At 49.5% G+C, this 10,614-nt stretch overlaps 1 protein-coding gene across 1 annotated transcript; it reads right to left on the bottom strand.

Moving 5' to 3' along the window:
• Positions 1-328: 328 nt before the first annotated feature.
• LOC146677171 (uncharacterized) lies at positions 329-4,858 on the bottom strand. The gene is made up of 2 exons (XM_085379408.1): positions 3,782-4,858; positions 329-442 (listed from the first exon to the last, which is right to left on the bottom strand). The coding sequence occupies exons 1-2, from the start codon at positions 4,856-4,858 to the stop codon at positions 440-442; spliced, it is 1,080 nt and encodes a 359-aa protein (XP_085235534.1). The 3' UTR covers positions 329-439.
• Between the last annotated feature and the right edge of the window lie 5,756 nt (positions 4,859-10,614).

The following is a 10,614-nucleotide window of genomic DNA, read 5'->3' on the forward strand; positions in this document are numbered from 1 at the left end:
AAGTTCAATGCAATTCAATTTTATTTATATCATGTCACAGCTGCTACCCTTAGAGGTTACTCAGGCCTTTCTGTCTGTGTAACTTCATTTCTGCTGCCTAACTAATTGGTGGCTGATGGCACCAATGACAACACTGCTTTCTTTGCATTCCACTTGTTATTAGAGAATGCAGCGAACGTGGACTGTCAGACTATGTAGCGCTTTTCTTCTCTCCTGGAGTACTCAAAGCGCTTTATACAACATGCCACATTCACCCACTCACACAGGCACCTTCTTCTATGTTTCAAGGGCTTTCTATCTAAGCATGCTGTAACGGTGGACCCAAGAAATACCAGCCGGAGCGACTTTGACAATGCAGAAACCTTTTATTAAACTCGGGGTAACGTGGACACATATACTCCGCGCTCTCTTTCTCTGCTGTCACCTCCGTCTCCGTCTGTCACTGCCAACACATAAAGAGACACAATCACTGTCAGATCCCAGCACACCTGTTCACCCCGCCCCTGCGCCGCCCCGGGAGCTCACTGCGTCACGCCTCCTCTGCAGCTGGCCAAGGACCACACCCTCGCCACACATCCCCACCGCCCGACTGAGGCCGGGGCCCATCCGGCCGAACCTACTCCCCCCCCCGCGAGCGAGAGAGGAAATCGGCCACGACCATCTGCGCGCCCGGCCTATGGATCACCTTGAACTTAAAGGGCTGCATGGCCAGATACCACCGAGTGATCCGGGCGTTGGCATCCTTCATGCGGTGGAGCCACTGCAGCGGGGCGTGGTCCGAGCAGAGGGTGAACGGGCGGCCCAGGAGGTAGTAGCGAAGGGAGTCGACCGCCCACCGGATCGCCAGGCACTCCTTCACCACGGTGCTGTACCGTGACTCGCGGTCCGTGAGCTTCCGGCTGATGTAAGCGACCGGCCGGTCAACTCCCCCCACCTGCCGGGACAAAACGGCCCCCAGCCCTCTGTTCGAGGCGTCAGTCTGCAGACAGAAAGGGAGGGAGAAGTTAGGTGTGAACAGCAGCGGCTCTCCACAGAGAGCCCGTTTCACCTGCACAAACGCCGCCTGGCACCGCTCCGTCCACTGGACCAGATCTGGGGCACCCTTGCGGGTGAGATCAGTCAGGGGGCTGGTCAGGTCCGCGAACCCTGGGACGAACCGTCGGTAATAGCCGGCCAGCCCCAGAAACCGTCTCACCTCTTTTTTCGTCTTGGGACGCGGGCAGGATGCAATCGCCGCCGTCTTCTCCACTTGAGGTCGCACCTGCCCGCTCCCCAAGTGGTACCCCAAATACTGTACCTCCCTCCGTCCAACCGCACACTTCTTCGGGTTGGCCGTGAGCCCCGCCTGCCTCAGGGACTCCAGCACCGCGGCCACACACCGCACATGCCCCGCCCACGTGTCACTGTAAATGATGACGTCGTCTAGGTAGGCGGCAGCATAGGCAGCGTGGGGCCGCAGCACCCGGTCCATGAGGCGCTGAAAAGTGGCAGGGGCGCCGAACAAGCCGAACGGAAGCGTCACGAATTGGTACAACCCATACGGAGTGGAGAAGGCCGTCTTTTCCCGGGACTCTGTAGACAAGGGAATCTGCCAGTAGCCCTTGGTTAAATCCAGAGTCGTAAAAAAGCGAGCGGTGCCCAACCGGTCCAGGAGCTCGTCGACCCGGGGCATGGGATAAGCATCAAAACGTGACACCTCATTCACTCTGCGATAATCGACACAGAACCGTATAGACCCATCCTTCTTTACTACAAGGACGATGGGGCTACACCAAGCACTGTGTGACTCTTCTATTACTCCCAGCCTCAGCATTTCCTTCAATTCCCGGAAAACAATTTGCCTTCTATGCTCCGGCAGCCTGTAGGGCCGTGAACGCACCGTCACGCCAGGCCGCGTCTCAAAATGGTGCTCTATGAGAGAAGTACGGCCGGGCAAGGGGGAGAACACGTCGGCAAAGCGCCGTTGCAATGCAGCAACATCCGCCCTCTGGGCCTGTGTGAGATGGTCACTGCAATGGAGGGAGGCGGGGATGCTAGACTTTGGCGCCTCCGGCCCCAACTCATCTCTCCCTCTTACCAAGCTCACTAGAGAAGCGGTCTCCGCCTCCCTCCAGGCTTTGAGGAGGTTGAGGTGGTAAATCTGCGTGGCCCCGCCCCTGTCCGACCGTACCACTTCATAATCAACGTCCCCCACTCGCTGTGTGACCACGAAGGGTCCTTGCCACTTGGCGAGTAATTTAGAGCTGGAAGAAGGAAGTAACACAAGCACCTTATCTCCCGGTGAAAATTGCCTGAGTCTAGCCCCTCTGTCATACAGGCGTCGCTGCCGCTGCTGGGCCTGGAGCAAATTCTCCCGTGAGAGCCTCCCCAGTGTGTGCAGCTTTGCTCGCAGGTCCAGCACGTACTGAATTTCACTTTTCGCAGGGCTCGGACCTTCCTCCCAGTTTTCCTTAATCAGGTCGAGCACCCCCCGCGGCTTCCTGCCGTATAACAGCTCAAAGGGAGAAAATCCCGTGGAGGCCTGGGGCACCTCCCGCACTGCAAACAACAGAGGGTCTAACCAGCGATCCCAATTGCGTTCATCCTCGCGAATGAACTTACGAATCATGGATTTTAAAGTCTTATTCAGCCTCTCCACCAACCCATCAGTCTGAGGGTGGTAGACGCTGGTCCGAATAGATTTAATACCCAGTAATTCGTACAGTTCCCGCAATGTGCGCGACATGAACGACGTGCCCTGGTCAGTCAGTATTTCTTTCGGAATACCGACTCGGGAGATGACCTGAAACAGTGCCTGCGCCACGCTCTTCGCTGAAATGGTGCGTAGCGGCACTGCTTCCGGGTACCGCGTTGCGTAGTCCACCAGGACCAGCACAAAGCGATAGCCGCGTGCACTCCGGTGCAATGGCCCGATGAGATCCATGCCAATACGCTCAAACGGGATCTCCATCAGCGGTAATGGGCGCAACGGCGCCTTTGGCACGGCCGGCTGGTTAACCAGCTGGCATTCGGGGCACGACGCACACCAGCGGCGCACGTCGGCCCAAATGCCCGGCCAATAGAATCGGGCCATTATGCGCTCCAGAGTTTTCTCGCCACCCAAGTGCCCTGCCATGGGGTTCGAATGAGCCGCCTGGAAAATCATTTCCCGGCGGCTTTGCGGCACCAATAACTGTGTGCGGATTTCATTAGTGTGAGTGTCACGGCTCACTCTATAAAGCCGATCGTTCCGCAATTGGAAATGAGGGTACGTTCGCGCAGCGTCGGGGCGCACCGAGCGACCATCAATATCCATCACTTGGTCATAGGCTGAGCGTAGGGTGTCGTCCCGAGACTGCTCTAGTGGAAAATCTTCCGTGGGGTACACAACGGGAGGCGGCGGGGCTTCCGTGGAAGTCCCCGCCTCCTCCTCCCCCCCAGAGTCAGCGTCGGTCGACCCCGCGTCACCGCCGAGCGCCGCGCAAACGTCACACGAATTTACAGACCGCGATCGCATCCCCGCGTACTGCCCCAGTAAGCTGTGGAACCCCGGCCAATTCGTACCCAAAATAAGGGGATGCGACAGGCGCGGGCTAACCGCCGCCTTCACTCTATGCGTTTTGCCCCCGAATTTCAGCAACAGTGACACTACTGGGTACTTGTGAATATCCCCGTGCACACACTTAACCTCCACCCAGTCAGCCTCCAACAATGCCCCGGGGCGAACCAAACTTTGGTGGACCAGAGTCTGCGTGCAGCCCGTGTCCACCAAAGCATGGCGAATACCCCCTTGACACCTTACCGGCACGCGGTACGTCACTCCTGGACCGGGGGCGGGCGCTGGAGCGCCGGCAACGCGGAACACCTGCCCCACCTCCATGAGCGGACAGTCTCGGCGCAGGTGCCCCGGCCGCCCACACTTCCAACAGTCCGGCCCCGGCGTCTGTGCGGCTCCCCGTGGCTCCGGGGCAACCTCGGCGGCCGCCGGGGTTCCGGCGGGAAGCAGCGGCCGGAACGGGTTCCTGGGGCTCCACCCTGCTGCCTGCTCCGTTCCCGCAGGGCCGCCGCCTCTCCTCTGCGACGCCGCCGCCGGTGGCCTGGGCGGCGGAACACGGGCGCCCCGCCGCGGCTCCTCACGGCCCGGTACCGGGTCGGCCGCCAGATGGTCCTCTGCCAGCGTCACCGCCGCCGTCAAATCCGCCGGGCGGTGGCAGCGAACCCAACGAGCCGTCGCCTCGGGCAGGCCACCCACGAACTGCTCGAGGACGACCATGTTCAGCATCCGCGTCTCCCCAGCCGAGGGGCCCGGTCGCAGCCACCTCGCTGCCGCATCCTCCAGCTGCCGAGCCCAGGCAAACGGCCGCTCCCCCCCCGACATCCTGCTGGCCCGGAACTGACGGCGGTAATCCTCCGGGGAGAGCCCCAAACGATCCAGCACCGCCCGGCACACGTCCTCGAACACCCCCCGCGAGCCGGGGGGCAGGCTCAGCGCCGCCGTCTGGGCCTCACCCGACAGAAGCGGCAGCAGCCGGGCGGCCCACTCCTCCCCCGGCCACCGACAGGCCACCGCCGTGGCCTGGAAAGCCTCGATGAAAACCAGCGGGTCCTCCCCATCCCGCATCCGGTGCAACGTCACCGACAGCGGAGGGGCGGGAGCCGGCGCGGCCGCATTCCCCAGCAGCCGCCCCAGAGCCGCGGTCTGCTGCTCCGATTGCAGGCGAAGCAACGCCAACTGTTGGTCCTGCGTGGCCGCCTGACGAGCCGCCATCGCCGCCATGTCCACCATCATCTGGCCCAAGATCTGCAGCGGCTGGGCGGGCGGTGGGGCGGGCGGCGGCGCCGCCGGGGGAGCAGGGGGAGCCGGCAGGGGACCGGACATTACGCGTGGGTTTCGGCACCAGTGTAACGGTGGACCCAAGAAATACCAGCCGGAGCGACTTTGACAATGCAGAAACCTTTTATTAAACTCGGGGTAACGTGGACACATATACTCCGCGCTCTCTTTCTCTGCTGTCACCTCCGTCTCCGTCTGTCACTGCCAACACATGAAGAGACACAATCACTGTCAGATCCCAGCACACCTGTTCACCCCGCCCCTGCGCCGCCCCGGGAGCTCACTGCGTCACGCCTCCTCTGCAGCTGGCCAAGGACCACACCCTCGCCACACATGCATACTTTGAGGTTAGTATCTTGCCCAAGATGCTTGGCATGCAGACTTGGGCAGCCAGGGATCAAACCATAAAACTTCCGATTAGCAAGTGACCACAGGCACCCCACTTCATCAGTTCAGAGGTGTACAATGAGTTTGTTTGTCTTCGATAAACTAATTACCAGTCCCACCATGGACTAAAACAATCAACCAGAGCTAAAAACTGGTCAGAAGATGTCCTAACAGATTACAGTGATTTACTGAGAAATGAATACAAAACAAAGGCTAAAAAATGTAATTGATAAAAAACTGTTTGTAAAAGTAGATGTACGCTACCTACCACAAGCCCCGCCCACTAACTATTTAAATCCAGTCACAGAAAGCGGTGGTCTTTTCCCACACATGTTGTACTGACACTACATACAACGAGACAGAGCACTGTTACCTCCTTTTTTAGTGGTTTTTGTTCCAAGTTGTCAGGCCCCACAGTTTTATGAAATTACTGAAACTTTTGTAAAAACAAAAGTCCCTTTGAACAGCTGATGTCAGGAGCAGGTGCACATATGTTTGAGTGCCACAAAAAAGACAAAGCTGTAAATGATGGACGACACTCTGAAGCATTGTCTGTTCTCATTGTTTCTGTGGAACTTGTGTCCAACAAAAAAAAATGCAAACAACACGTTCTTTGCTTCGGGTACTAATGAATAATAAAATTATACTCTGGCTTTAAGGAATACTGACACAAGGTCACATCTAACCTCACTTCCATTTTCCAATGACACCTGAGTTTTTCCCAGCCATTCTTTAAAAAGTCCTCTTTCCTTTCTTTTACAGCCTTGAAACTGCTTTTGATCAAAAGCATGGCTGAGCTATTCATGGTGCTGAAAAGACAGTGACTGCTGCTATTCATGGTAGCCCTCTATACTAGACTGTTGATTTAGACAGATACATGTACAAATGTGTATATATCTCGAGCTGCCTTTTGATTCTGCAGAAATGTGTTGCACTTAGTAGGTAACTCAATCTTACACAAACAAAAAGACATATTTGGATGTAGCCATACTGACATCACCTCTGACACCAGAGCCAGTCTACAAGAGCCATTCAACTTCCTATTAAACCCACTGTACAGAAGCTTTTTGCAATTAAGTGGGGTGTGTAGTGTGTTCCAGTACAGACATAAAATCCACAGTGAATTGGAGTCAGTGAAGCTAAATGGCTAAAATACTTATTTGCACTCCTAGACAAAAAACAAAACAAAAAAACAAATATTTTATTTTCATTTTTGTTGTTTGCAATGAAAGAAAACAGCTTCCTTCATTTTTGTTACAGGGCAGAGACAACGAAGTTCCAGATGAAGGCCATAGACAGCATTGGAAAAATAAACACAAATCTGTTCTACGGATTATTTATTATGTGAATAATCGGCTGTAGAAGTATTAGGAAACAAGAAAGAGACTGCTAAACAGGTGCATACTTCCCACTTAAAAACACTGCTCATAACTGTTACAATATGGGTCTTTGCAACATAGTAACATAATGATATCACCATTTCTATTGATTTTTACCAGCAACTGGCACTGCACCGACTTGAAGAGTTTTTCTGGAGAGTTCATTTGCCGTTCACTAGACTTAGGACATCTAAATAACTGGCTCTCACATTGGTTTGCTGAATCATGCAGTGCTGTCAAATGAGTCTGAATGGTACTGCTGAACAAGTCCCATCTGTCTACTACTGATTGCTGTAACTCCATCAGTTCAAATGAGCGCCTTTTTCTTCAGATCCATTCATCTTTCTCTCAGCACACGCTTGAAAGGCACAAATATGTTCTCCCCATCTGTCTGGTGATCAACCTGACTGGTCTTTTCAAAAAAGAACAAGAACCTTTAACCCAGGTGTGTCATCTGACACTGCAATGTTCTCTTTTGAAACCCAGCAATGTATTTGAAAAATACAGAATTGTTTTGTTAAGTGGTAAATGTTTCCACTTCATTAAATAAATTAAAAAAGTCAAAGACGTATTTTTTTTGATGCTGTTGCCATTGGTTTTTGCGTAGCACTGTGCAAAAGTCTTGCCACATCCCTCATTTCCTTATATTTAGCTAAGAAAAGGAGAAATAGGTGCAGTGATTTGCTGAACTTTAGTTAACTACAGTGTTCCTACATTTCTTTGAGCAAAGTATAGCATCAAGTCACATATACTGATATATGATAGAGGTTGTGCAGGTAGTCCAGATCCTGGGGCGCCCACACAAACGCAAAGCAGGAGATGAAGCATCGCTGAATATGTTTCCAAACCAACTTCATTCTAAGCCAAAGACTAGAAAATATGGTGAAGCATATCTTCCCTTTGGCTTCACCTGCACAAGTGCCGAGGTAGGTCTCCCCTGCAGAATTGGTTTTCCCTTCGTCGGGAGCAGCGCTGGCTGTTCAAATCACAGACAAACAGTATCCCACATTTTTGATTTTTAGTTCACAAACACTTCTTGTAATGACTAACTACTCCTGAAATTTTGGAGATGTTTGCTATTTATACAGTAAAGTTACAGCGGGATACAAATAACATCAGGCTGATCCTGCCACGATTTGTTCCCCGGTTCAAATGACAGACAAACAGTATCCCACAGCTGTTTATGTTTTTAAACCCATTTTTCATAGAGAGGCATTTTCTGAAAAATGTATTGATAGCAATGTTGAACATTATTACACAGGAAAAAACCATCTACAAGTAAGTAAGTAAGTAAGTAAGTAAGTATCTGCTTTTCTAAATGGAGGGACAGTAACTGCGTGTGTATGTAAGCTTGTAAAACCTGCAGATAGTCAGACTAACAGTATTTTGTCTCTATCTGCCATTCTGCAATTCATCTCATGTAAACAATAACATGGTGCACAGTGTGACGTGAAAAAAGGCACATACCTTTGACGTTGTGTGACGAACTCTGTATTCCTCGTCCAGGCATAAGTACAAAAAAGGAGGGGGGGGGGGGTTCTGTTTTTTTTCTCGTAAAATGAAAAAAAAGTTTGGGAACCACTGATGTAACGAATGGGTAGGGCTATATGTGATGGATCAAATGCTTTCTGTTGCTTAATGGAGGAACACAGCGGTGAGCAGATCTATGTGGAAGCAGCAAGTGCCTATTCACAGAAAACTGAAGTGAAATTATTTATTTTTCTGTTCAACTCAACAATCTAGAGGCCAGCCTATCAGTGACAAATATTAAAAAGTATGTAAAGTAGATGGAACTATAATTGAGCCCTGTTAAGCAGGTTTTAAAATTGTTGGTTTGTTGTTCCCATTCACAAGCACTTCATATTCCCCTAAATTAAATGATTAAAAAATAAGCAGACCTTTTAGCAACATTTTGATCATATTAGCATTTTAAGGCCTTGTATTGATTATGTTGTTGGTGGCACAGCAAAGAATCTCCTGTCCTGGTTTAACTTTACTACACAAATGACTACACCGTGTGTTTCAGGGTGTTTTGGGGTTTTTGTAGCTGAGTGGATCTTCTTTATGCAATCTCAGCTTAGACTAAATGTAGAACATGTGACAATAACTTTACAAATAATATCTTATGGTCAAATTATTCGTGTTCATTATGAGCCCAGTTTGACTAATACCTTTACAGCAGATCACACTACAACCTGGGTTTGCCACTTATCTGTACTTTAATTTTAATAACTGTACATTAATGTTTTGATAACTATTGTCCATGATATAAATATGTAAAAAATTTGTATGTTTCTGTCCTGTGTCCTGTTCTGTTTGTATGTGTTGTTTTGCTGCTGTTACAACCAAATTTCCCCTGTGGGGCAATTAAAGGATTATTCTATTCTATTCTATTCTATTCTATTCTATTCTTATGTGATAACCAAGATACTGAAAGTGAATTGCCTATAGACAGTATATACATTTGCCTGTTGAAAGTAGCAGAGTTTTATTTAAAATCAACATGGGCAACAACAGGAATTTTTAATGTAATTGGTTTGAAAAGAAATCTGCCTTTACATGGGAGGTTTGATTAAGCCCCTTAAAACAAGACTTTCCAGCATCGCATATCTAACCAGAAATGTACCACCTAACTGCAGTATATTAGCTGTGACCTTTCGGGATGTACTAACAAGGCGGCCAAGCTGCAATGAGTTGTCAGCAATGCAGTGCTGAAGCCTAATCACCCAGAGTAACCTTAGCAAGAGAGAAAAACAGGGAATCTGCAAAAATAATGAATCTGCCTGATCACTCTGGGGGCTGCAGCAGCTTAGAGAGTCTCTTCAAATGGATGAATGGGACTCAGAACTATTAGTCAGCAAACACCTGCTCTGCTGAAGTGTCCTTGAGCAAGCTGCATAGTCAAAACATGCTTCACTGAAGAGTTTCTGAACCTTAAAGTCTCTGTAGCGGAGACTGTGTGAAGTCTTTCCTTACATGCTTCAACTGCATGTGGGTGTAAATAAAAGATCACGTTTGAGTCAAGCAACTGATAGGTTCATATCAAGAAAGAGAGAAAGAGCAAGTGAAATATAGATAGATTGAGGCATATGAGCTAACCAGCCAGCATTACCATTGACCTTTCCCAGTGGCTGGGCAGAGCCAGCCAGGGCTAATGCAAGAACGGGTGGTACTCAGCTAAATGCTAGCATGTCACAACCTATCTCATCAAATTCTTAGTTCAACCTTTCCTCTGCCCCAATGGGCTCTGGGTGTAATAAGCAATATCTTTATAGTGCAAAAAGGCCGTCGTACTAACAGGGTTTTGTGTGAATGGGAATGCTTTGTGTGTATGTTTCACTATTGTAATAATCCCACGTACAGACAGTGAAAGGATATGACATAGCATCACCAAAGGAGGCTGACATTCACCTTTGGATAACGTTTTATTTCAGGATTGAGAAAACGTGTGAAAAAGACCCTAATTCAGATTTCATGGTAGCTAAAATAAGATCCTAGTTTATCAACCTTTGAGCTGACCTCTTCCAGAACAGCAGAAAGGCAAACAAACACATAATTTTTCACTTGTCACCAACAACTTTATGCTACCTAATATAGCATAAGACGTCAGGGCACGGGCAGCAGGTGTGTTTGTTTAACCAAAAAAAGCATTCTTGACTTGATTAGCTCCAAAAATTCTGGTCTTCAAAGACAAAAAACCAATTATCTAACATACACATGCTTCACTGACGGTTTATGTTGCGCATGCATGCGCCTGTAACATGCATGCGCCTGTAACAGTTGCTCCTGCTCTTTCTCTTTCTTACTTATTTCTTTGTTCTTACTTCTGCTTTTGTCTGTTTTAGTGTGTAATTTCCTTCGGGATTAATAAAGTATTCTGATTCTGATATAAACTAATTAATTGCAACATGTGTCATTAGGATTCATATAGAGTCTTTAAACTGATACACATAACTACAAAGCTGTGATGTCTGTGAAAATCAAATTCATATTTACCGTGACTAAGTCTTGGCTCTAAATGTCACATGATGAGAT

This window comes from Rhamphochromis longiceps, linkage group LG2 (genome assembly GCF_057381845.1).
Source record: "Rhamphochromis longiceps isolate RC_006_pf linkage group LG2, R_longiceps_female_GT1.1, whole genome shotgun sequence".
NCBI lineage: Eukaryota > Metazoa > Chordata > Actinopteri > Cichliformes > Cichlidae > Rhamphochromis > Rhamphochromis longiceps.

Bases quoted from the DNA above. Each gene is read 5' to 3' on its own strand.
- LOC146677171 (XM_085379408.1), bottom strand. From the start codon at position 4,858: ATGTCCGGTCCCCTGCCGGCTCCCCCTGCTCCCCCGGCGGCGCCGCCG.